At 40.1% G+C, this 27,393-nt stretch overlaps 1 protein-coding gene across 1 annotated transcript; it reads right to left on the bottom strand.

The window, feature by feature from the left end:
- Positions 1–1,561: 1,561 nt before the first annotated feature.
- On the bottom strand, positions 1,562–24,845 carry AFG3L2 (AFG3 like matrix AAA peptidase subunit 2). Its single transcript, XM_002192233.7, has 17 exons — positions 24,577–24,845; positions 19,482–19,581; positions 18,961–19,029; positions 18,394–18,509; positions 17,318–17,470; positions 15,179–15,253; positions 13,603–13,724; positions 11,971–12,244; positions 11,277–11,414; positions 9,382–9,535; positions 8,695–8,802; positions 8,450–8,575; positions 7,300–7,410; positions 6,604–6,719; positions 5,485–5,685; positions 3,673–3,867; positions 1,562–2,562 (listed from the first exon to the last, which is right to left on the bottom strand). The coding sequence occupies exons 1-17, from the start codon at positions 24,808–24,810 to the stop codon at positions 2,320–2,322; spliced, it is 2,535 nt and encodes an 844-aa protein (XP_002192269.6). The 5' UTR covers positions 24,811–24,845; the 3' UTR covers positions 1,562–2,319.
- Between the last annotated feature and the right edge of the window lie 2,548 nt (positions 24,846–27,393).

The raw sequence follows: 27,393 nt of genomic DNA, 5'->3' as shown, positions 1-27,393 counted from the left end.
GTAGCTGAAGCAGCACTGCTCAGTGTGCTTGCAACAAAAATTAATCCGGCATTATTGGCAGCCACAGCACAGACTTAATTTGATTTTCTTGATTTATGTTCAACCACCCTGACATCCTAAATTTGGGAGTTGGAGGAGGCTAGTAATCCTCTTCAAAGAAGCAGGTTGGGTAAACAGATTTTTTTGGTTGTTTTTCTGTATCTTTGATTCCCAAATCCCCACACTGCCAAATTCTGCCATTTTTGGCACAAAATATTAAGACCTGCTAATGAAAGGCTAAGCAAGAAAAACAGAGGCAAAGGTAAAGGAGAGGTAGAGCCATTTTCATACATCTATTAATTACATGCTGCAACTGAACAGGAGTGGAATTTTTTAAGTAGACACAAACAGGGAGTAAGAAAAACCATCTCCTGGAGATGATTTTTTTCAGAGTCTGGCAGTGCCATTGTGAAGAGTCAGGTTAAGGGTTTGGGTGGTTGATTGCTGAGTTTTCTGTTGGTTTTATTTAGCAAGGAATGAAGAAATGCAGAACTCTGACCTTTACTGTATAAGCACAGCTAGTCCTCAGCACTGGCTAAAAATTGAGCATCCCAGACAAGAAGTGTTCAGCTGAACTGGAGGATAAGAAAAGGCATTATAATGCAGAATACATGTAAGGTACAACACTAGAGCATAAGCACAGAAATCAAGCACTGCTTTATCATGTGTGCAAGATTTGAGTTTTATAGAAGAATTTTGCTATTGCAATAAATCATTCTAAACTTTGACTCCAATAATTAAGAAATTTAAGTTTAGTTTTTTCAGGCTGCTTTCCTGTTTATCATTCATTCTTTAACAAATGCACTAGGGATAAATAGAAGTGTTAAACAACTAAAAATGCCCAGTAAATATGCCCAAAATAGCCATATTTGCTCCGTTTCCCTCACTCCACTGTAAAGCCAGGTAATATCACAGGTGGAAGAAGTTCTGTCATGAAGAAAAAGAAAACCCAAAAGAATAATTTCCATAAATAATTTAATTTAAATACATTTAGAACCAAAGGTCTGAACTTTCCGACAAACTTTTTCCTTTGTCATCCCTACTGGTTTCCAGTATGTTGCAACATACAGATGCAATCAGTCACTAATTATCCTTTTAACCTGCCCTCTGACTCATTATTCTTAAAAGGATTTTCGGTCCAGTAGAGAAGACTGGTTCATTTCCCTTGCCTCCCTTAACCACCACTCCACCCATGCTTCCCTGTCTTCTGCTGGGATGAGGAGAAAGGCCATTAATTTTTGAACAGAATAATTCTCCAACTAATGAATCATTAGCAGGCAGCAGACAACGAGAAGCAGATTACTAAGACAACTGTATTCAACTAAGCAGGGAAAAATCCCCATAGTTTTTTCCCTACAGCATTTGATAAGCAAATATGTATGAAACTCTGACAGTCTGCTTTATCACATTTGGTTTTGGTTGCTGCTTGTATTTGTGAACACAACCATTTTACCCTATATTAACAGCGTTTTGCATTGTTCTGAATTCTATACCCAGAAGCCAGCAAAAGAAAGAAGACAGCTTTGTTCAGAAAAGTACTATTTTTATTGACTCAAACTGTATTTACACATCACATTCATATGTTCAATAGTTTACAGAACTCTGTAAAAAACTGACTGGTAAAACTGCAGGAGCCAAACAGTTTCAGACTTAATTTAAGACACTGAACCATGAGTACATTTTAAGATATTTAAGCAAGTGTTCAGTTTCACTGTCAACTTACATGGGAGTTCTTTGTAGACAAACTCTAAAATCAAAATGAGGCGAAGGGGAAAGGGTCAGATGAAAGAGCTGATAGTTTTGCAAAGCTAGTACTTTGTACAACCAGACTTTCACATGTGACAATGTACTTTGTATGATTCTTTTTCTTTTTGGAAACAGGTCACATACAGGTATAGTTTAGATAAATAATCAAAAACCCCTTTGATTTTTGTAAGCTTATAGATGTTTGGGAAAAAAAAAAACAGTGCCACAAAATCTGTGCATGAATCTGAACTGTTCCAACGCTTGAGAGGCTCAGTTCTGGTGTTCCACTGCAGCTTGAACTCCTTGTATGTTTCTCCAGCTGGCAAACAAAAGATGATCACCTTTTACCAGGGAACTGATGATCTCACACATGTACATTGGAAGCAGAACATCCTTATCTCATCCCAAAAGATCACTCTTCCACCCATCTCTAATACAGTTTGGTTGAATAAATATTTTTTTGTTTTGAAGTACAAACTAGGTGAGTTTGTTTCTCTTCCAGAGTGCAAGTCACCATGGGCACACACGTCACAGTTAAAATGGCAGCCCTCCTCTGATCTGCCTAGCAACCTGTTCATCTGTTGTCTCCTCTTTTTCTTTTTCACGCTCTTTGTTCCAGTCTTTAAGGCCTTCTGGTAGTGAAGTATCCTCATCCAAACTTCCTGTACCTTCCACAAATTCTTCATAAGTAGACTTTTCTGCAAATGGTCTTGGGCCAAGCAAGTCTAGCATGTCACTTTTATCAAGCACTTCCTTCTCCAGTAGCCGCAGGGCAACCTGGAATAGCACAACAAGTTATGTCACACATATCAAATACCTAAGATGGCTGTCCTATTTGGAAGAGTTTGTTAAGGCAGTTAGTTTGGCACTGATTAATTTTGATAGAAAAAACAGGTTGTTCAGAGTTCACCAGATACAAGGTTCTTCTCCCCATTGAGCATTTTTAGGGAGCACAAATACTATTTTATTTTTAATCCTGCTTTTAGATTAAGCAAAGTGCCCTCACAGTGGGTCACTGTTGCTTTAGAACAGAAGCTTTTTGCTTCTGCCAAAAGGCTCCTGATGCAAGACAGTAAGTGACAGATGAAAACAAGAGTTCCCTTCCAGTCAGTGGGGATGGTTCAGTCGGGCTGCTGCTCTGTTACAAGCTTTTTTTATACATAAAATACCAATGTGTGAACTGTGAACACTGCACCAGGGTAGTCTGCAGCCCTGGGTCAGTGAGCTCATTGTTCAGCACAAACCACATTCAGTGATCTCTTTTGGGATGCTGGCCTGCTACAACAGGGTTTATGGAGCACTTACAAACTTGTCTCCTTGTCAGTAAGCCTATTGGATGCCTATCCTACAAAATTATCCTTTGTGGTGTGGTTTTGTTGCGTGAAGAAAGAGAATATGCACAAGCTGAGTCTTGGCTGCAGCGAGGCAGATCACAAGTGGCCAACGGACAGGAATGGAAGACAAAGATATTTTTATTAATGCTCAAAAGGACATCAGAGAAAGGAACTCATATGAACTTCCTTGCTTACAAGAGCTTCTTCAGCCGAAAAAAACTGGGATCCTGGAATTTAATCTTTGGGTTTTTAAGTTTGCCTATCACATCTGCTAAACCCTATGTTAGCAGGAAAACTCTTCCCTCCAACTTTGCAAATGAATATTGACCACATAAGCAGGGAGGGATGTTAAATCTGGCTTGTGAGATGCTCAGAGGTGTTCCAACACAAAAGGAAGTTTCTCCTAAGTTTTGCAACACATTCTCAAGATTACATCAAATGGGTTTTGAGCAAACTTCCTCATATACAGTCTCTATTTTAAATCTAATTCAGTTCAATTCAGATTTTGGCTTGCCAGCTGGAACTTAGTGGCTAAAAACACCGTAATGCTCACCTTCTCCACTTCTGCTTTCTTCTCAGTCAACAAATTTAATGTCCTTTCATAGGCAATGTTAATTAGCGACCGCACTTCTTCGTCTATCAACCTGGCAGTTGCCTCGCTGTAAGGTTTCTCTAGGACCATGTCTCCTTGACGAGGGAGATCAAAGGAAATCTGCCCCACTTTTTCATTCATACCGAACTGAACAATCTGAAGGGAAAAAAAAAAATCAAACAAAGGAGAGACAGCAGGAATTTAGGGTACGTTGATGTAAAATATGGCCAACAAAAAGGAAAGGAAGAAGTCCTTTTGCTATAACCTAATCTTGTCCTGTAACATCAACCTTTCCCTGAAACTCAAGTGTACTGAAGTTAACACACATACATTGACTTTCACTTATTTCCTTTTACTGATTAAAGTGAAGGACAAAAATAACACCATTTTTAAAGTGGTTACTAGCGGTATGCATAGTGCTTTGCTGTTTTAATTCTAAGATATTACACAAAAAATACTTCAGCCTTCCTTAAGCAGTAAAACCCTTCTTTACCAAAAATAGAAGCGTTTTGCCAGTTCAAAATACTTCTAAAGTTTAGCATATTCTACTCACCCATAAAGATAAGCTGACTTAAGTACTAAAGTAGAGGGTCTTGAAGGTTTTTTCTATCAAGTCCAAAAATCATATGCTAACCCTCATCCCAAGACACTGCTCTACAAATGTGAAAACAATTCTTATCTTGCTTGACTCAGTACTGAACACTGACTTGTCCAGTTGCCAAATGTGGATGTTTTAAGTTGCATTTTGCTGCAGCAGACGCAGAAGCAAGTTCAAACTGCTATTTATTTATTCACTCCATGGTTACTATCAATTTGATGGTTACTAAAGCAGCACTGCAAGAGGCACATAGGTATGACAATGAATATTCAGAATTCAAAGAGATCTCACCATTAGAACCAAGCATCTTGACCTGCTTTCTTAGGAAAATTTTGATAGTTTTTTTGGTTGACATGTACAAAAGTCTGTAAGTAGACTTATTTTGCAAATTTAAAATTGAACAAGAGCCACTGAAGATCTCACAGAATTTACAGGATATAATTTACACATTGCCTTCCAGAACTGATGCAGCAAGAAATATGCCTGAGACCAGGAAGTAGGTGGGGCTAGAGGATAAGCATGCAGGAGAAGATAGGTGTACTCCAAAAATGTCTCTTGCTCCTTGTAGTGTCTTATGAGATGACACCCTTTGTCCTGATGCAGGAAATGTAGTAACACACCTGTGTGTAGCCCACAGCTACACGTAGGTGGAGTCATTGCATTGATAAGATTTTAAGTTACTCATCTACATTAATTAATAGGATACAAACCAAAACTGATGTCTTAATTCCCATAGCCTTTAAAGACATCAAATAGTGCTTTCATACAAGGTTGTCTGGATTTCAAGTGTGAATCCAAATTGAATCTTCACACTGGGCAATTTTAAGTCTAGGATGATAAGATCAAATCTGAGCACTAAATTCCATTTTAAAATAAGCATAACAATTCCCACATGTAATTGAGTCCATAATTGAGAACATATGCAACATATATGTTCCTGTGGGCAGATGTAGGGCAGTAATTGAAGCCTAATGCACGGACTGCTGTTGTGAGACTCAAAATATCTGAGTCATCAGCATCTCTAAACAACATCATGACACTTATTCATACAGTGTTTTCTGAAACAAGGTTTCTTAGGGATGCACCTGATGAAATGGCATCATAGCAAAATATGAGTTAGGTCAGAGATAAAGAAAACTGTAAAGGAAAAAAAGAAATCTCACTGAAGCCTATACCTGAGCATATGCACTCTGGGTCACCTTCTTCAAGTCATCTTGGGCACCAGTTGTAATTCTTCCAAAGAAGATTTGCTCAGACACACGTCCTCCCAGAGTCATGCACATTCTGTCCAGTAGCTGCTCTTTGGTATAAAGATACTGTTCTTTGGGCAAATACTGAGCATAACCCAGTCCTTTACCACGTGGAATAATAGATACCTACAAGCAAAAGTAACAGTGCTACAACTAAACAGTGTTAAAAACCATAAAGCATTCTTCAGTTTGACTTACTTTTTAATACCACAACCTACACCATACTCACCCTTGAGGTTTAATTCAGACATTATTTCCATTGACAGTTTTGCCCCCATTGTGTTTTATCTTTAAAAGCCCTGGCTAGCTCTAAACTGGGATAACAACTACTAGAATATCTGGAAAAGAAAGGTAAGACCACTGTCATATCTTCTCTAAAAACTGTATCATATTTTAAAAATATCATTTTAATTAAAATCCACAATTCCTTGAATGTTATGTACTGGGCATTATGTACTGTGTAACAGACCATTTTTCCACCTTTAGCATTCTGAACAGTTGAAGGAATTTCCACATTTACTAATGACCTTTCTTCCAGCAGTAAACTGTACAATATTTTTAAGCCTGAGATGAGATTAAAAACACAGCTATGCAAAACTATGAATATTAAAGCAAGTTTGGGAGATTGGGGTGCTTTGTCCTCTACGTTCAACTTGTCATGCTGTGAACCCAAAAGAAAGCAAACTGTAACTAAAATTTAGCTTTCTATATTCCTGAAGTATACCTGTGTAACCTGGTAAGAGTAACTTAAACCACTGATCAGTACTGAAAGCGTCAGAGAAAAAGCAGCCATCAAGGTAGCAGACCCATGAAAAGAACAGGTCTCACTTTCAAAGGACATTTATACTACAAACTATGCAACAGTTAAGTCAGAAAACAGTTAAGAAAGTTACAAGAAATTAACCAAAATGTACTCTAAAATTGACACACACTGCTTTTTAATATATTTTAGTATCTTCTTAAAACTGGGAGGGGGGGAACCACAAAGAAAAAGATGTTGTCCATGCTACTGTTAAAATGAAAAGTTCAAATTAGCTTTCTTACCTTTAACAGCGGGTCAGCATGTTCCAAAAACCACCCTGCAACTGCATGCCCTGCCTCATGATATGCTACTGTCTTTTTCTCCTCTGGCTGGAGTACTTGAGTTTTCTTTTCCAAACCTTTGTAAAATAAATTTGATTAATAGTTGCAGACACAACTTTCTTCTCTGAAATCCTTTACCTCATTTGCAAAGATGGTGAGCAATACTTAGAGGCCATATATGTGATCTATTGAAAAAGTTTAAACATCCCCCCAAAACCTGCAAGTTTTAGAAATTCACAGCTTCCAGGTTTCACTGTAACCTTGTCCTTCCTTAGTCTTTTTAGTTTCAATTGAAGTTCTTAAGAACATTCAAATATTTAAATAAAACATTTGAACTTTAAAAATATTTTCTAGATGATTTCAGGCTAGCAGCAGTTAAAAGCATCCCTAAATCCAAACAGTTTTTCCTCTTGCTGTTTTGAAGAAGAAATTAGGGACAGGTCCTGATGAAATTTCTCTTTGTACGCCTTCCTCTATTACAGAAGTCAGCAATAGACAGGATACTTCTTTTCTAAATCTCAGTCAAATATGTTTAGGAGTGAAAGAAAACAACCTTGAAGAGGAGGACAAAGATTCAAAAGCATGGCTTTCTACACATATAAAAAAAGGAAGTTGCCTATAACCATTTTTGAGGAACAATTGGTGCTATTCACCTACCTCCAATAACTCTTTCAATTGCTTGCTCAAAATGCTTTTGGTTTATAGCATCTGAGAGATGCCTTGCAGCAATTAAAGCAGCTTCATTACAAACATTAGCAATATCAGCACCTAAAAGACAAGGCAAGAATTACTGATCCTTTTCAACACTTTTCTCTGAGTTTAGCATAAACATAATCTTTCCTATAACTAGTTTGCTATAAACTCTCACTGAGCTTGAAAATTAAAGGTAATGTGCTCTGAAATAGCTTAATTATTTAAGATGTATTTAAATACATGTACTATAGTTATAGACTTTAGGATTTTTCTCATAGGTAGACAGCCAACAAATAAAGTTTATTAACAGTGAAGTACTTGTTTGATACATCCCACCTTCCTTTTCTGTCTGCAATAGATTCTACTTAAACTAGCATACATTTAGCTGCATGCATTTCCTACATGTGAATTCTGTATAGCTCAGATATTGGCATATCTTTAGAAGATATCCTTTCACATTACTGATTTCATGCCATCCACTTTTCATTAAAATCATTTGCAGTGATGCTACTGAGGTAACTTAAACATCATCACTGTAGCTGCCAGAAACATTGACAGTCAAATCCCAGAAAACTAGTTTTATATAGACAAAAAACCAGTGAAGAATTCACAGGTGTTGAACTCAGAATAAATGTGAGAACTCTCATTACTGGCTTATAATCGAATTCATTTCAAATCTGTATTGACCAGTAGTTGAATTCTGCACTGTTTTTTGATTTTTACACCCAGAAACATAAATTCCACTACAGAATATACAAACTCCACAAAACCCAGGTCTTCTCCAGAAGAGTTCAAGAATGAAACAAACAAAGGAAAGGCCAAAGGAAGAACACACACACGAGTGAGAACAATCAGAAACCTCTGAATTGCTTGTCCTGAAGACAGAAGAAACTCCCTCTTCATGTCACCCTGACTGAAGCTGACAAAATTTGAGACCCTCAGAAATCTCCTACTTGCTCTAACAAGCAAAGAGAATTTCAGGCTGTGCCAGTAAATACAATGAAATCAAATGCCATCCAGAAGATCAGGTGCAAGAAAATAATTAGTAGGGAAATAAAATATCTACAGCTTACATAGTAAATGGAGAATAATAGCGGCATTAGGAGTCACTTACCAGAAAACCCAGGTGTTAGTGATGCCAGCTTTCTTGCTAGGTTGTCTTTATTTAAGACAGTGTCTAATTTCAGAGGTCTAAGGTGAACTTTGAAAATGGATGCTCTTCCTTTTATATCTGGGGGTCCTTTAAAATAGAAGATATATGGTTTTACTATTCACACACATATATTCAAACTGAATGTGTGCAAGGAAGCTACATGTATAAATAATTGCAGTGACTTCAGGCACCCAGGTAAAACTTACCAATGTAAATCTGCCTGTCAAAGCGTCCTGGTCTCATCAGAGCAGGGTCTAAAATATCTGGCCTGTTAGTACCTGCCAAAATGACTACATTTGTGGTTGTATTAAACCCTGTTAAAGAAAAGTGATAAAGAGAAAAGCTGTGTAAATATAATTTCTGTGAAAAGAAACCAACAAAAACAAATAAAAAGACTGCCCACTTTACATGGTCTTGTGAGAACAGGCAGTTCGAACAAATGATCTTAAAGTTGAAAACATTTCTATTTATTGCTGCATTGTCCAGATTTTCCTAACGAGCAAGAAAATGGCCTTGAGCTCTGCTTTGTGAAGTACTATATCAAATCCTGCTTTATCTTCAAAATACAATAATAGATTAACTGCTCAGGATATCAGCATGGCTAGCTATATTTTTTTACAAACAGACTGGTCTCATTGTGAGGAATTTTTTTGTCTATTCAACTATGACAAAGAATTAGGAGATACAGAATGAGGGTTCTTCTTCTCTGAATGAATTTTAGTAAAACACCAGGCTGCAGCAAAGTGAGTCACCATGCTTTATTTTAGGAAACAAGGAAACTGAGACAATTTGAATTTAAGCTAGAATCCAAATCTTAGTTAGCAGGTCTGAACAAGCATATTCTTTCAAATATCCTTGTTATTATAACATAGTATTAGGCATTAAATACTCACCATCCATTTCTACTAAAAGCTGATTGAGTGTGTTCTCTTGCTCACTTTGTCCTCCAAAGTTGCCCCTTCCTCTCTTCCTCCCTACTGCATCTATTTCATCAATGAAGAGAATGCAGGGGGCATTTTTACGAGCCAGAGCAAATAAGTCTCGAACCTTAAAAAAAGAGCAGATAATGTATCAGACTGGTTTGTAACTCCTTTGCGTTGGGGGATTGGGAGGGGTGGGAAGAGGCACATCAGTAACAGTATCCCTGTAATTGGGTATAGCTCTGAACAAGCATTCATTCCAAAGCCCTCAGCCAGCCCTCCAGGCAATGGTAAATTACTTAATTCCCCTCCAAATATTAGTTTGGAAGTTAACTTCTAGAAGTCTGGAGAAAACATCTGGGACATGAATAGATAGCTGAATTTTTTTTAGACTTCCATATTTTAAGCAAGGTATTACATAACCACTGTGTTAGTTGCAGTACAATCTGACTTAAATTTTAGATGCAACATTGCAATGTTGCTCTGCTTACAAACCTATCAGAAGGACCTCATTAAAACCAGTTCAGTGAGTTAACAGATCACAACTGAGGAATCGAACTGGAGCAAACAGGAAATGAAAAATTAATGGAAGAGTTTTGACCTGAATGAGAATTAGATGCAGCTCAGAGCTATACTACTCTGTACATTAGTGATGCAATTACAGAATGTTTCTCTGATGACAAAAAATGTCCAGCACATGAAGAGATGCAAATTTTGGACAGTAGGCTGTACAACAGAAAGTCATACAAATTTTTTTTTAAGAAGTACAATGAAGGAACAAGATAAACACTTATCAGATGCTTGAAGTGAATTCTCTTTTTACTGGAATAAGCAGAAATCCAGAATCACAAAACTATTTTTAGTCTATATGCATTGTGGAAACTAAAGATTTCCATATGCATATACACTAAAAAGTCACTGAAGAAACCAAGGCTGTGTAAGTAGTTTTAATTCCACCACATTCAATTTACAAATTATCAATTTAGCATCACTAACAACTCCCTTATTTAATAAATTAATAGGAACTGAAAGTAAAACTCTCTCATGTTGTTTTCTATAGGCATCAGAAATTATCAACTGTGTTGAAACCTCGATTCCCAGCCAAAGTTATATCAACAGATTTCACTGGATAGAGTAAAAGAACTTTCATAGACCGGTACAGAAAAATTAAGTCACTTTGCTTTGCAGCATTTCACATGTCTACTGACAACAGAATTCTAAATATCACTATAATTTTGGGCTACCTAATCCTTTCCCAAACTTCAATTACCATAAAACACTATCAGTAACTTGTTTATACCACTTCACATATTTTTAATGAGCTGTCTTAAGACAGTTAGGGCAGAAAAGCACAAAAAAAAAATTAGACATATATTTGGATCTTTAAAACACCTGATCTCCAGAAACCAGTCAAGGGACGCATATTTCAATCAGAAGCTTATCTGTGTGTCTTAGGCAACTCTTTACAACTAAGAGTTTCAAACTACAAAGAGAATAAAGTTCTTCACAGAAACAGGAGTTAGAGCAGGAGGAGGCATTCCCATAGCAGTAGTCGAATAAGCTACAGATTTCTGGTCCAGATAGTAAATTTACTTCAGATGAGAGCTTAAAGAATGCTGTTATGTGTTCTCAAGCACCTGAAAAGAGGCACATCCTTAATGGGCTGAAACCAGCTAGTGAACTGCCTTAGTAACTTTTATTAAAGTTACACTGATGATTTTTGTGTTTAGATGTGCATCTGGCATCACTTGTAAGAAATCTGCATAGAATAAAGAACTTCAGCTGTAATCAAACCACTTATTTCCCAAACCTGACAACATCCTTTCAACAGCCAATACTGCAAGAAGACAGCAAGGCCAAAGACTTACTCGCGCTGGACCCACACCAACAAACATCTCTAAGAACTCTGAGCCGTTGACGGTGATAAATGGCACATTGGCTTCTCCAGCTGTAGCTTTAGCCAGAAGTGTTTTCCCAGTACCTGGAGGACCTGTCAGAATTGCCCCCTGCAAGAGAAACAGGTATATTTTCCTCATAAAGAAAACATATTAAAAAAATATAAAACATATATTAAGCCTATGAAATAACATGAAATAACATGTGGCTTTTCTTTCACCACAGTCAAAATCATGCAAAGAAATAACTGAAGATTAATCCCTCCTTTAAAGGAGCAAAACGGAAAACAAATTGGATACAACACTACCATGCTGTCCTAGAGTTGCAGGAACAGTGTTTTCTTTGACTGACATATTAAAAAAGAAAAAGGTACGTCATCAGCATGCCAACTGCCAGCACAGCCAAAAGGCAACTCTGTAATAACTATTTGCAAGATTGCTGTTATACCTATATGTGTATCACTTCTGGTCCATGTGAACAGATACTGTATTCCCAAGGCAAGTCTTCTGGCACCACAGTTACACTGCTGGCACTTAATGCTTACTTTTTTTTTTTTTCTGATTGGAAGACAGAAGCTGGAAACCATTGCATATGTAAACAATCCCAGTACAGTTTAGAATACTGAGGACTACTAGAAGAACAAAGTCTAAATCATCAATCCCTTACCTTTGGAATTTTTGCTCCCAGATCCTCATATTGTTTAGGATTTTTCAGGAAGTTCACAAACTCCATTATCTCTAATTTGGCCTCCTCACAGCCAGCTACATCTTTGAATTTAACATCTATTTCATCCTTAAGGACTTTGGCTGTAGTTTCACCAACACTGAAAAGTCCACCCATTCCACGCCCTGCCCGACCTAAGCCTGCAGGACCTCTTCTTAATGTGTACAGCAATGAACCAATAATCAGAATTGTAGGCAGCAAACTGAGGAGAAATGATCTGTGGAAGAAAACAAACAAAAAAGGAGAAAACTATCACAAAAATCCATTACTCCAAATAACCAAATATAAGATGTTGGTCCCATCATAAGCAAATTCAGGACTAATGCTCTATTAACTTGTAATGTTTGTACTTCTGCAGGTTGTTCACACTGGGAAACCATCCAAATAAATTTGAGAAAAAATTGTTATACTTTTAGTTGCTTGTTTTTAAACCAAGCAAATCAAGTAACATTGCTGAGTTTTGCAGAGGAAAAATTGCATTGCCTAATAAACAGAAGTAGCTTGCTTTTCAAAGGTAAATTTACAGGACTAGTTATGTAAATGGTTATATTCTCAAAGTAGATGCATTAGACAGCATACAGATAGTGTGTCCTATTACTTCAAGCAGAAATTTCTCTCCAAAATACATGCTCTTCTTCCCTTGGGTCTTTCAGCTTTTTACATTTTCTTTTCTCTTTTTGATGCTTCCATTTTCATTTTCAAGGATACAGATTTGCAGGGGGTAGGGGTGGTTTCTTGGGGTGGGGTTTTTTGTTTCTGTTTTGTGGTTTGGATTTTTTTAAATTATTATTTATTGTCCATTGTCCTCCAGCTTTCTAGCACAGCTCTGTAAAAGCCCAAAACCCTAACACAGTTCTCTTTATATCATAGTATCTGAACACTGTACAGATTTTTCTGTGAAAAGGAACAGATTCAACAAACAGCTCACAAGACGTTCCAACCACACTGGGCAAAAACAAAATGCAGAAAAGAAGGACAATCATAAAGCACAGGATTTCCAGGCTTTACAGATAACCCACATTCCTGGGATAAAGAGGAAAAGAAGGATTTTTCCCTCTATTGTGGTATTCAGCAGATTCTGATCCAACAGGGAACAGTAGTACTTTGATTATTTAGCTTGCTTTTTTCCAAGGCCCCAAAATTTGACTTATGCTTAGTTTTTGGCCAAAAATTGATGCCCAGAATACCTCAGCCAATATACTCTGGTTCTGTGATATAATCTGTCTGTTAAGAAATCTACATAAGCGTCATCTCTGGAGCTCTGCTGCTGTGACCAGCTAACTCTTGCTCTAGTAAAAGTCACGGGGAGGAAGGGCATAAATGAAGAAAGTACTTACAGTATAACATTTATATAATAAGAAGCTATATTTAGAGTAAGAGGATATGGATTTCTTCATAGACAAAGTACTGAACAGCTTCTCTTACACTTAACACTCAAAAATAAACCCGAGCTGATTGTTATTCTGATAATACTGCCACCTAGTGAAGCATAAGGTATGCATATTACAAACCTACTTCTCTACTGTAAACACAACCTTTTTTTTTTACCAGAGACTTTTAAAAGCAACTTCTTACCCATCACTCTCTGTTGAGTAGACTACAGGCAATCTGTTCTCCACTTCTATTCCCAGATCTTGCTGCACAGTCTCCAGATTCCGTTCAAAAGTGTCCACACTACCAATATTAAACCAGACGTACTGCGAGGAAAAAAGCAGAGATGACCAAGTGCCTTATCTTATTTAATCTTCACTACAAGCCAGCTTCTTCTAGTCTGGTAATTCCTTGTGCATGTGTTAGATTTTGAACAAGTTTAAGTTGCCTTGTCAAGTGTTTAACTGGTATAAGAGCACACAACAAATCTGAAGCTCCCAACCTGAATACACTTGTATCTATCACTGATTCTTCAGAGATGATAAATCCCAGTAGTTTTAGGGCACTTTAAACAGATGGAAATCCTGGCATTTTCTTCAGAAAAAAACCAGAAAGGAGTAACAAACAGATCTTTATAAGGGACCTATATAGTCAGAATAATACAGAGCACTGAACCTGGAAACACAACAGTAATACAACTTACTGTTTTATTTGAAGGTCTCAGCCCTTCTGATTAAGAAGTAGTTTATACTACTTCTTAGTAGTATATACTAAGTACTATAAACTTCTGTGTTTTATACTAGCTTTAAAGTCAGCTGTCTTCACAAAAACAAAAAAACAAACAAACAAAAAAAAAACCCCAAAAAAACACCCAGCAAAAATTTATCACAGACCAGAAAGAAAAATCCAGCCATTACTTTCAAAATGCGTTGAGATCTGGTCAAGAAAATCTCCCCTTTTGCACCATGACCTGCCTGACTTGTCCCTCCTCACTCTAATACTGAAAAAGAAAAAACAGAGCAGTTAACTGATTGGGAAACAAAAGCAACTGGTTGTATGTGGGCTAAAGAGTAGGTGTATAAATAAGCCACACTGAAACTCACTGATTAAGTAATTGCTGCAAGATTTCACTTTACCCAGGAGGTATGAGTGTTTGGAGGTATCTGTCTTTCTGTGTTTCAGAAGTACAGTTAAGAAAAGCTCTACCACCTAAGAAGAGGTAACCTGATAAAGCTTTTCTAATGCCTCTTTGAATTTTCTATAAAAATTTTCTATATTTTTTATAAGGTCTCTGCCAATGGGTATCATTCTTTGGAAAACTTTCACCTGCATCAGCCTATTCCCCATTGTGCTACTAGAAGAACAACTCCATGAAAGAAATACTTTGGAAACAAACACTTCTCTTTGTTTTCTCAAGTAACTGGCTAAAAAGAGTCTGGAACAGAAAAGATTCCTAAGTATGTGAACTTAAGTCCGGGATTTTCTTGAGCAGATGGAAAACAGCAGTTAAAACTACAGAACCTTCAGCAATTTCTTGCTCTTCCTGTTTAAGTGTCTGTATTAAAGAGCACAGTGCTGGAAAAGAAATACTTGTCATAGTTTAATGGTATCTACGGCAAAAAAAACTGGTACAGTAAAGTGAAAAACACATGATTTAGGATAACATAACAAGAAAATATGTTTTTTATTAAGAAATTATTAATGATCCAGACTAATTACTAATGATCCAGACTGTTTTGCTGCTTTTAGTATCTCATGCACATGTATTAGAAGCATTTACCCATTCATGAGGAGACTTTCCAGGAACAAAGATGACTCTAACAAAGCGCTTGTTCACCACTTCAAGTCTGTCCACCTGCAGGAGAAGAACAAAACCTGAGTGAAGAGTGTACAGTCACTGTGCTTCCACCACAGCTTCAGATAACAAATGTGAATCTTTCTACAGTTAGGAGACTACAATTAATCATGTACATCAGGACAGTTCCACAGTCTACAGTTGGCCATTAGGAATCATGTATATAATAATGAAAAAAGGCACATCAGAATTTAGACTGAAAGATTGACATCGTACCCTTTTCTCAAGGAAAAACTCAATGCATGCCTCAGCAAAAATCAGTTACAGTAAAATAGTTAAACAGTAGTTAATTGTCTCAGTGGTCAAACATCAAAAGCAGTCAGTTATAGGATTCCAAACTCTAGAGCAGCTTCCAAAACAAATCAAACTGAGCAAAACGATGGAAATCTGAACTTTGTTCTAAAAACTGTTTTCCCTAATAGAAAGGGCTTCCTGTGCTACAATATTAAATACAATAACATTAATTAGGTAAAGAAGTATTTAGCTGAGGTAACAGATACCATATAAACCTAAGAACTGTGCTATAGGTTTAACAGATATATACCATTAAGATCTTTTTTACAGGTCTCCTCCAATGGTTAGTTTCTTGGATTTGACAGGGCCTTTTTAGAAGTCAACTAAAAATTTTTCCATGTTTTCTTCCCCTTTCCATAAAATATCTGGGTTTAACATTTTTAAAGCATTTAAAACTAGCAATCTGGTTTTAGCAGTTGGGCCTGAACTGCACACAGGTTAGTAAGGTTGTTCCCTGAACTCACTACGTGTGGTTATTTCTGATAGAATTGAAGACACGAGCTAAGAAGTCACTCTAAAACTAACCTGATTTCTCACAACACTACCTGAACATCTGTTTGGAAAAGCACATGACTCCAGTAGTGCTGTCTTCTCCCCACCACTAAGGCAGCCAACAGCACTTGATAGCTACACATTTAGTCTGTCTAAATATCCACACTACATCTTACAAAGACACAAGAAACTTGGTTTTGTGCAACAGCCTACTTTCACAATGCTTTTCTGCGAGGAGGCTTCAGGCTTTGTTCACTGTAACAGCTAAACTAATATTTTTACAAAGTTAAATGTCATACAGCTTCAGAAATTTAATCAGCATGGGGGTTTTTTCACAAGATGTAAAAATCACCATTTTTTAACAGAACTGACTGTAAGACAGTCTAGGCAGAAGCATACAGAGCAGCTCTGAAGAGATCAGTTAGAAAAGAAAGGTAAGAGACACCCTGTTCAGCAGCTTACCAAAGTAAGGTAATGGAAGGTTAATTTGTGTTAACAGAAAATCCCTCTAGGTCTGAAACCTAGAGGACAAACCAACCCAATGCTTCCTTCCCTAATCTGTAGGGCAAAGCTACCAGCAGGGAGGAACAGAGCAAAGAATTAGTGGCTCCTGAAGTGGATAAAGCCTGTGCAAGACACAATCTCCTGAACTTCAGGGCATCACCAACCTATTACTCCAAGTATGGAAAGCTGCCAAGTTCTACAGAGATAGGATACTGATGATAAAATTGATTGCTCCAGCAGTGGCTCCAGGTAAGAGAAAATGAGAGGAGAAAACAAAGAGAGAAGGCTACTTTACAACACAGGCTGATGAATGTATTGTCCTTGAAAGGATTCTTCCATTCCCCACCCATCCCCTTCTGTTCTCACTGCTGCTTCTCAGCTTCCCCAAGGAACTGATTTCAGGCATGAAACAAGCAGAAAACCTTTTCTTTTCAGAGGGATGGGCTCATGCAAGTGATTAGGTTATGAGTAAACTGCCATAATACCCAAAGAGAGTGTGGCTACACATCATACCAGCACCCACATGAGATATCCAACCAAAGTTATGTCCCGAGTTGTTATTCCCTCTCCTCTCTTAAAATGACATAAATCTTCACACATCCATCCTGAACATCAGATCTAGGAACTGATTAAAATGAAAGCTAATTCCTTTCTCCCTCACAACTACACTGAGCCAATTCTCACTCTACAGACACACAAATGCAAGCCTAACTGGGGAGGCAGAAATGAGCATTTTCAGCACTCTGTTTCACACCGATTCCCCTCCCCACTCACCAATCCTTTAGAAAGGTAGCTGTTGACAAAGTCTTTCCAGGTGATTTCTCTCCCAGGGACCCTGAAGAAGAAGTAGTACACAACCATTGTCCAGAAAAAAGAACTTCCCACTACATACATCCGAAACTCCCTGACATCCCATGGAATGTCACCCTAGGAAATGGAGAAGGCAAAAAAAAAAAAAAAATTAGAGTCTGTAATAAGTAAGCACATAGGAAACAGGTTCTGGTATTTCTTTGTAGCTTCTATTCCCTGCCCTCAAGGTTGCCACAGAGAATGTTAAACAAAGGTCTGCTTTGTTGTATGAATACACTTCAGAAATTCCACATAGAAATGAGGAATTACAGCAATAGAAAATCTTTAAGTGTTTTACAAACAGTAATTGAAGAGTTTTGATCCATTAACTACTGTTTTTAGAAAGGAATAAAAAAATCACATGCCCTTTTTGCCTCCATTCTAAAACAATTATCCTTGGTCTCCAGGAGTGCATGCTAGACCAACAAAAAATAAAGGAAAAAACTAACAGAAAAAAAAAAAAACCAAAAATAAGGATGAAAAACCTGCACTAAAACCATTCTTTATATATATATACAGGAATATTTTATACATTCCTGTACTGTCAGGTGCCATCATCTTTGTGTTACAGCTGGCAATAAATTTTAATACTTTTCACATACGTATTCCATCAAGGTCAGAACACATAAGAGCAAACTACATTTAATGACCATTATGTGGTCAGAAAATTCTCCAAATTGCCACTGAAACAAAACACGAGGTCTTTAAAGGTCTGAGGCTCCCCTCTAAGAGCACTGACTACTAGCAGCCACATTCACACAGCTTAAACTTCATTAACATTCCTGAACAGAGGTAGATGCCTCTGGAGTTATGCACAAAATAGTAATTCATGAAAGGCATGAGTGGGGAGCCACCTAGAGCCACTTGCCATGAAAGGCTTGGCACAGGAAGCTTGAGCAAGATTTGGGCAATCAGAATATGGCCTTAAAAAGCAAAATCATGCAAGGTTATTTAATGAAGACAGGACAGCGACATAAAGAAAGATATTTTAAAGGCAAAACCTTCTGTAATCTGGTCCACCAGTGAGTTTCTTCTTTCTTGCCTCCTTTTTTTCCACCACTCCCACCTCCTCCACTACTAGTTCCACTGGGTTGTCTGGAAGTAGCTTGCTTTGTTTCTAATAAAAAAAAAAATTATATCTTATGCTAATCTCACATTACCTTTTATTAGTTATATTAAGGAGATGTTCTGAAAAATATACTAGTCTGCAATACTACAATAATTAGATCATGTGAAAAACAGCATTTTCCATAGAAAACCAGATATATAGTCCAGTAAATGGCAGAGAGATAGTTATGACCAAAAGAGAGGTCTGTTAACTTATAACTGAGGGACAGAACTCCAACAGAAGCATAAAAATAAACAGTATTACAGAAAATGAACATTATTTTGCTTTCATATCATATATAGAAAAATATCAATTTGCACTTCTAAACTAATCTGGTACAAATATATCTTCCCTGAAAAATAAAGAAAAAACCTAAAACCCAAACTCACAATTGTTATGCCAAAATCTAATTTAATGAATACGCATTCCACAAAGAACTGAAGTCAAGCAGCTTTTGTACCTTTTGTTTCTCCAGGTGTACCTTTAGTTCCATTAGATTTCTTCCCATTGGGAAAATACTTTTCAAATCCTATTGAAAAAAGGAAAGGAGCTCACAATTGGTTTTTATTTTACAGTTCTTTCATCACACTTCAGCTGAATATATACACCAGCAAAGAAGCTAGGAACGTACAGACTGCAAGAACAGCTTTGTTCTTGTCTTTTTTTTGAAAAGCTCTACCCGGTCTCGTTGACAAGAGAATGCCACATCTATTTAATGAAGTAAAGCAATGTTTTAACCAGAGATAGAGAAACCTAGGTCAACACAAAGGTCTACCACACAGTGTGAAGTTGAGCAAACTACACTGTTCTTTAATAGTTCCTAAAAATCCTAGAAATCAAACGTTCCATCTCAAGATTATAGGCTGGTTAGTACAAGAACTGACTTCCCCACAGACAATAAAGCTAAATAGTACATAAGTGCAGTCTTCAGCAAGGTATGTAAGCAGTCTGCTTCGTTTCACAAATCAAAGTTACAGTCACCTTTGGGAGGTTGAGAGAAAAGCCTTCTGCAAGCAGCGATTACACTTGCCAAAACAGTGCTTCTATCAGCAGTAACTCCAGGGGTCACTTGGTCACAGAGCTGAAAGATGAAAAAGAAATATAAAGCAACAAGAACATGCCACAAAAATCTTCAAGCTTACTAGTGGAGCCTGGCAGCTAGTCAGACACTGCTTCACAACTGGAACTTTACAACAGACCTTGTAATAACTGCTGTGTGCCAGAAAGTAAGACAATAATGAGAAAAGTTCATCAAATGAGTAATTTCTACAGCAAGGAGATTTCTATTCTCATTGTTAAGAACAGAGTTTCATCTTACACACAAACAAAACATTCTTTATTAAAAGAGAAAAGTCTAGCAGAAAACACTACAAGCTATGAAGATTAAATGTACATTGATTCCTATGGGACATGTTTCATCATGAAATCATGATGAAATCAGCTGAATGACATTGAAGTGCAACATTAACTGTAACTATACAAGCACGATCCACACAGTACTGAATTATGTTTTGTCTGCAACTTTTTTTCAAATAGTTAAGAAGTTGTAGCTTCTGTACATGACAGGTCTACTTGAATCCAAAAGATGTAGCAGACAATGCTTACATCCAGCTAAGAAACTAAAACAGATGAGGAATCTCAGCTCAAAAAGATCTAAAGCCCTAAGTGGGTAAACATCCAGTTTTAAAACCACAACAAACCTAAGGCTATTGCTCCTTGTTCTAAGGCTGTTTACTGTTATTCGTCATTTAAGTGCAATGAGGGAAATTTAAATATTTAAACTCACTAATTCTTAACAAAATTTTGCTACTGGAGCTGAATACTTTAAAAAAGTGTAAACTGCAATTTTATTCAAGAGAAACCATATCCAGTTTCTTCAAATAGGACATATTTTAGATAAAATCCCCTTCATAAGCTTTTCCAACACTTCTGAGAAACAAATTGTTATCCATGCCAAAATTTCCCAACAGACTGACTTTCCTTTTGCCTCCACTCCCTCTGCCACATGAAGGCACTCAGTTTCCTGTTCTTTTTGATTGGAAGCTATTTACCTTAAGAGTCACAGAAATAGTAAAATGCAAAAAAACAAACACTAACTGAAAAGCAACAGGTCCTGAAAACATGACTCCAAGTATCCTTGTAGCCTTGCAAGACAGCAAACATCCGTCTGGGACTAACACCTCTAGGACTATTTCTGTGAAGAAAAGCTCAGTGCTATGGTCAAGGTACAGTGGCTGTAAACAAAACCCATTTTTGCATATTAAAGAAACTTTCAATTACTTGATTGCACACTAGAACTTCCCTAGGCATGCTACCATTCATTAACTGAATGCTGTAACTCCGCTGAAATCTTCTATCTGGAGTTTCCCCTTCCACCCCTTATTAAATGATGAAATACATTAGACCTATTTCAAGCATCCCTATAGTTCCACCTGCTGGAATCAAGAAGAATATCAAAATGTTCACATTCCTTGCTTTTGCTAAAGACTGAGCTAAGAATTCTTGGGCTGCTTGATCAAGCCATTAGTTTTGTGCCGCTGCATGTGTCTGAATAAAATCTGATACTGAAAACCCAAGAGTGTGATTTCACTGATTATCAGACGCATGTGCAGTGCAGATAGTCTAGAGAGAAGCTAATGTAGAGAACAGCTACTAAGTCCAATCTGTGCTCCTAGAAGAAGTTTTAGGACAAGTGGGACGCAGCCATGTGGGCAATAAAAAGAGTTTGCCACAGATCATGTAGAGTTCAAATACAGACAGGGAATGAATGCTGCAGCAACTGACAAAACTCGAAGAAACAGTGGAGTTTTCTCCTATGTCAGTGTTCCCCTACAACACACAAAAATTAGGGACTTAGTTCTTCTGCAAAATCAGATTACTTTTTATTTGCAAAGAGACTGGAAGATTCTGAAAGCTTTACTCCAACTAAGACTAAACAACTGCTCATGTTTAAAATAAAAGTTTAAGTAAGCCAAATCTAATTGCCTGGTTCAGCTAGACTAGCACAGGTTTACTACAGAATTAAGTTATAGTTTAAGTGAAGGAGAGAGAAGGCTAAGCAGATAAAACTTTGGGGCAGACCTGAATAATGGGATTGCTTCTTGTCGGATTGTCTCTACAGATCCTAAATTCCATGAATACACGCAGTCACCTGTCAAGTTAATATGCAGAGAGCTGAGTGCTTTGAAGCTGCATTGTGGGAAAAAGGAACAAGTGACTTCCCGGCAAGTTCAGAGTCACCTGACTGCCTTGAAAGAGATGGCTGAGAGGGGACCCCATTATTGTTTTTAAGTATCTGAGGGGAGAGTGCCAGGAAAGTTGATCCAGGCTCTTCTCAGTGGTGCTGGGCAATAGGACAAGAGGTAACGGGCAGAAATTGATGCACAGGAAGCTCCACCTGAATAGGAGGAAGAACGTCTTTACTGTGTGGGTGACTAAGCACTGGGATAGGCTGCCCAGAGAGGTTGTAGAGTCTCCCTCACTGGAGATACTCAAGGACTCTCTAAAACATCAGCACAAAAACTGATCATCCCCATACAGGGCCTGTCCCTGGGGGTGTCTGGCAAGGGGGGATGCCACTGCAAGCTTAGCTGGTATAAGCACACCCACTGCCTAACAGAGAGAAAGCAAACAGAGCACATTTTGACTGGATGCTGCTTTGGGCTGTATACCAGGAAACTCTTGCCAAGTGTCTCCCAGTCAGAGGCAAAAAAATTCAGTGCATAAAATAAAAAACAAAAACCCCCAAAAAACCAAAACAAAACCCTGATTTTTTCTTTCAGGCAAACCTTGTGACACCATCCCAAAAATCAAGACTTTTAAAAATGTAAGTTCTAGATAAGCAAAACACACAAAGGTCAGTTTTAGAGTTAAAATAACCCATAAAATGTTACTAGTCCAGAGTGTCACATAACCCAAGACCACAAGCAGAACTACTTAAAAAGTTTACAAAACTAAAGTTACACAAGACAGGAACAGAAAATCAATTTGCTTAGCTATACAAATAGGATAGAGAATACATTAATTCTAGAAAGCTGGAAGTTCACAGTTTTACCCATTATCAAGTTCCAAATCAAAGCAAAATTAAACCAAAAGTCTTAATTATCTAACAGCCACCAAAATATTACATAAGAACATAATGGGAAGAGGGAACAACAAGCAACAAAAAGCTGGTAAAGAAATTTACCTTAATGCAAGTTACTTTCTACATGGGCAAACAGAGATAGGACAAGGGGAAATGGTTTTAAACTAAAAGAGTAGAGATTTGGATTAGAAATTAGGAAGAAATTCTTTACTCCTAGAGGGTGGTGAGCCACTGGAACAGGTTGCTCACAGAAGTTGTGGATGCCTGGAAGTATGCAGGGTCAGATGGGATGGTGCCCTGAGCAACCTGGTCTGGTGGGAAGTGTCCCTGCCCATGGTAAGGGGGGGCTGGATGATCTTTAAGGTCCCCTCCAACCCAAGCCTTTCTAAGGTTCTATGATTCCAAGCCACTCACTTTTTCTTAAAGAAGGGTCAATTTTAAAAAGTAATGGCTTTTATAGAACAAAGATCCTCATTTTTCTGCCTATACACAGAGCCAGATGCAAGAATAAAGACAAAGTCCCTTCCTAAGATTGATTCCAAACAGGAACTCATTAACTTTTGTTGAAAGAAACAAGAATTAGCCTCCTGAGAGATCAGCAGCACTGCTGACAATATTTTATTTATTGCTGAAATTATGTTTGGCTCTGATCAAACAAAACCAAATTCACCATTAAAAACAAGCCACATATTCATGCTGACAATAATTCTACTAACATCCTTTTCCATGTGTATTCCTCTCACAATTATCACTATCCTAGAGATAACCTTCACAGCTATAAAGGTGTGGCAGTTCACCACTCTATGGTACAAGAAAACAAAGAAAAGCAAGTTGCCCATAAAAGAGAGAGGAATTAAGCATCTTCCTTTTCCCAAGCAGCCCCATAGGCCTGTCACTCCCCCACCGTGTTAGTGCTGTCAATAAGGGTAATACACATCTTGTAACAGCTGACAGTGAAGGCCATTTTACTAACAATGAACACACAGACATCGTGATTTATCAGCTAGTACCACAACTGTAGGTGCAGATTCATGGCATCACTGTACTGTGCAATCCCAGGATGCAAACAACCAGGCTCCTCTTTTCCAGAGCAGACACCCAAAACAAACTGCTCAGTCACTAACCTTTAACATTTCAGTCTCCCAGCCAGCCACAAATCCACCTGACACAACTCATCACCCTGAGAAAGCAATGGAAGGACTTTGCAATTAGGTGAGACACAGCACCTGGGAAACTAGTGGGAACCCTCCTCTATGAAGAGAATATGAGAAAGTTGGGGTTGCTCTACCTGGAGGAAAGTTGCATGGAGAGCTCACAGTTACAGTATCTGAAGTGGGTCTACAGAGGAGCCAGAGACTGATTCTTTATCAGGAACTGTAGTGATAGTACAAGGAATAATGGGTACAAATTCAAAGAGGAGAAATTACGTTAGATATTAGGAAGAAACTGTTTTCTGTGAGGGTGGTAAGACACTGGAACATGTCACTCAGAGAAGCTGCAGGTGTAGTGTTCAAGGCCAGGCTGCATGGGCTTCTAAGCAACCTGGTATAGTGGGAGGTGTCCCTGACCATGGCAGAGGAGTTGGGAAGAGAGAATCCTTAAGGTCCCTTAAACTTCCTAACATTCTAACTTTCTGTGAATACCGGCGAGATACAGCACCAGCAGCAGCTCTGCGGTGTCGCCTCGTCTTCCTTCTTGAAGACAACTTCGCTGCGGCCGAAGGAGCCCGCAAGTTCTCCCGCACGGAGTCGGTGCCACTGCCAGGCCGGGAGGCGCGGCACCGCAGCCCGCCCGCTCACCCATCACGGGCCGTCGCTCGGAAGGGATGGGACGGAGCAGGCCGGGGCTGCGTCCTCCGACCGGGGAGAGGACGAGCCGGGGAAGGCCGCGGGCAGCAGAGACGCGTTCGCCGCCGAGCGGCGGGGCGCCTTTCCCCGCCTCGGGGCCGCCCGCCACCAGCGCCCTCCCTCGACCCCCGCGCCCGCTCCTCACCTGCGCCAGGCAGGGCCGTGCCCCGCCGAGCAGGCCCCTCCCGCAGAGCAGCTGCTGCAGCGGGGCCCCGGGCAGCCCCCGGCGGCCGCCGCCGCCCCGCGCCAGCAGCAGGTACCGGTGCGCCATGGCCGCCCGGACCGCCGTCACCGCCGGCCCGCGCCGCCTGACGTCACCGCGCCGCCGCGTGCATTTCCTCTGCGTCCGAAAGGCAGCCCTGGCCCCGCCCCCTGACATAGGCCACGCCCCATGGCCACGCTCCGCCTTCTGACCACGCCCACCGCCCTCACCAGCGGAGCCCCGCCCTCCCGGCGCTGTCGGGTTTCCCGGAATCTCGGAATGCATCGGGTTGGAAAACATCTCCGGGATCATCGAGTGCAGCCTGTGACCCAGCGCCGCCACGTCAGCTAGACCATGGCACCAAGTGCCACGTCCGAGCTCTCCTTAAACACCTCCAGGGACAGTGACAACACCACCTCCCTGAGCAGCCCATTCCAATATTTAATCCCCCTTTCTGTGAGGAATTTCTTCCTAATGTCCAACTTGAACCTCCCCTGGCGCAGTTTGGAGTTACATGCTCTTGTCCTGCTTGCCCGGGAGAAGGACCGACCCCCACCTGGCCAACACCTCCTTTCAGGCAGTTGTAGAGAGCGATACGCTCACCCCGAGCCGCCTCTCCTCCAGGCTAAGCACCCTCAGCTCCCTCAGCTGCTCCTCACAGCACATGTGCTCCAGACCCTTCACCAGCTTCATTGCCCTGCTCGGAAGACACTACAGAGCCTCAATGTTCTTCCGAACTGAGTGGCCCAGAATGGAAGCCAGTATTTAGGGTGTGACCTCACCAGTGCTGAATACAGGGGGGAAATCCCTGCCCTGGTCCTGCTTCTGATACAGACCAGGGTACCACTGACCTTCTTGGCCACCTGGGCACATGCTAGCTCACGTTCAGCTCTTGTTGACCAGCACCCTCAGGTTCTTTCCCACTGGGCCACTTTCTAAGCACTCTGACTGCAGTGCTGCATGGGGTTATTGTGGCCAAAGTGCAGGGCCCAGCATTTGCTCTTGTTGGTCCCAGCCCATCTTTCCAGCTTGTCCCAGTCCCTTTGCTGACTCAAGGGTGCGTGTGAGCCAGCGGGGCATGGCTCAGCCTGGCCCAGGCCAGACCGCATCACTGAGAAGGGTGGGTCTCTTTGCTGCCGGGCTGGTTTAGCCTGCAGTAATGTTCTACAAAGCCAAAGTAGGACATAAGGAAATCTGTCTCCTATATTTGCCCCATTATGTAAGGCGTTTCATATCAATGTGTTTGCTGTGGAATGAGTCTGTGCAAAGTCCTCTAGGTGAACTCAGGCATTTGGCGTTACCACTGTTAAGGAAACATCCCAGTCTGACCATTCACAAGACTGTCAGTCACATTCCCAATGCCAGAGACTTTCACTGCTGGCACCACAGCCCCTTTCCACCGGGCAGCTCCAGTGCACCCACAGGTGCCCCACTTGACCCCCCCTCACACAGTCAGGCCAGGTTTCCTTACTGGATCCACCCCACATTCCTCATGGCAGAGTCTCAAATGTCTCATTCCATAAAGCAATTTATTCATGGTGCAGTAACACAGAAAGAGTCCCAGCTCGTGCCTCTGAGATCCCAACAAAGAAACCCCTAGCTTTTATATCCCCACAGTCCAAGCCACATGCAAACTTCACTCTTACTATGAGTCTTTGCCCCTGCTGTGTCTCCCAGTGTCCATTCACCTGGCTGGCACCACCAAAGGGTTGGCAGTTCATGGCCTCTTGTCTCAGGCTCCCGCCGAGAGCTCCACCTACGTCTCAATCTGCAGCTTGCAAACCGAGCTACTGCTCCACATGTATTCCTCAACAATCACTTAATCCCTGCGCATAGTCCAGCACATGCTGTCCCTGGCTGCATGTCACCACCATGGCTGTTATTAGGGTATTTTATAAAAACTCCTGGTTTGCTTAAACCAAAATGCTGGTAGCTCACAGAATCCTTACATCACAAAATGGGAAAGGAAGGGACCACAGTGGGTCATTGGGTCCAACCTCCCTGCTCAACCAGGGTCATCCCAGAGCACATGGCACAGAGTTGCATCCAGATGGTTCTTGAATATCTGCCGTAAGAGAGAGTCCATAGTCTCTCTGGGCAATCTGTTCCAGTGCTTGGTCACACAGTGAAAAGTTCCTCCTCATATTCAGTTGGACAGAGCTTCCTGAGCATCAGTTGCTGCCTGTTGCCTCTTGTCCTAATGCTTGGCATCACCGAGCAGAGCCTGGATCCATCCTCTGGGCACCCTAAATATATATATATACAATGATGCAGTCCTCTCTCAGCCATCTCTTCTGGAGGCTGAACAAGCCTAGGTCCCTCAGCCCTTCCTTCCTCATGAGAGAGATGCTCCAATTCCATCATATTTATAGCTCTCCACCAGACCTGCTCCGGGAGCTCCACGTCTCCTTTGTACTGAGGAGTTGGTGGTGAGGGTTTATTTGTGACGATCAGGGGGAACAGTCAATCAGTGGTAACACAGAACTGCTTTCTCAGGACATGCCTTTCCAGCGCTAACTGTATCACAGGAGGTTTGGGTTGGATATCAGGAAAAGGTTCTTTATGTAGAGGCTGTTGAGCACTGGAACAGGCCCCCAGGAAAGTGGTCACGGCACCAAGCCTGACAGAGTTGAACAACGCTCTCGGGCACACGGTTCTGGGGCTGTCATGGGCAGGGCTACGAGCTGGACTTGGACGATCCCTGTGAGTCGCTTCCAGCCCGGGACACACCGACACCGGGCCCGGCCGGCGCGCGCTTCT

The sequence above is a fragment of the Taeniopygia guttata genome, chromosome 2, assembly GCF_048771995.1.
Source record: "Taeniopygia guttata chromosome 2, bTaeGut7.mat, whole genome shotgun sequence".
In the NCBI taxonomy this organism is placed as follows: domain Eukaryota; kingdom Metazoa; phylum Chordata; class Aves; order Passeriformes; family Estrildidae; genus Taeniopygia; species Taeniopygia guttata.
This window is presented reverse-complemented; position numbering and strand designations above follow the sequence as displayed.

What these genes read in the sequence shown, in the direction of transcription:
- AFG3L2 (XM_002192233.7), bottom strand. Translation starts at nt 24,810, where the DNA reads ATGTCAGGGGGCGGGGCCAGGGCTGCCTTTCGGACGCAGAGGAAATGC. An exon ending in CACGGCCCTGCCTGGCGCAG is followed by an intron (nt 19,582 to 24,576) that starts GTGAGGAGCGGG and finishes TTCATCTTTCAG; the next exon opens with CTCTGTGACCAAGTGACCCC. An exon ending in TGACAGGCAGATTTACATTG is followed by an intron (nt 8,576 to 8,694) that starts GTAAGTTTTACC and finishes TCTATTTTAAAG; the next exon opens with GACCCCCAGATATAAAAGGA.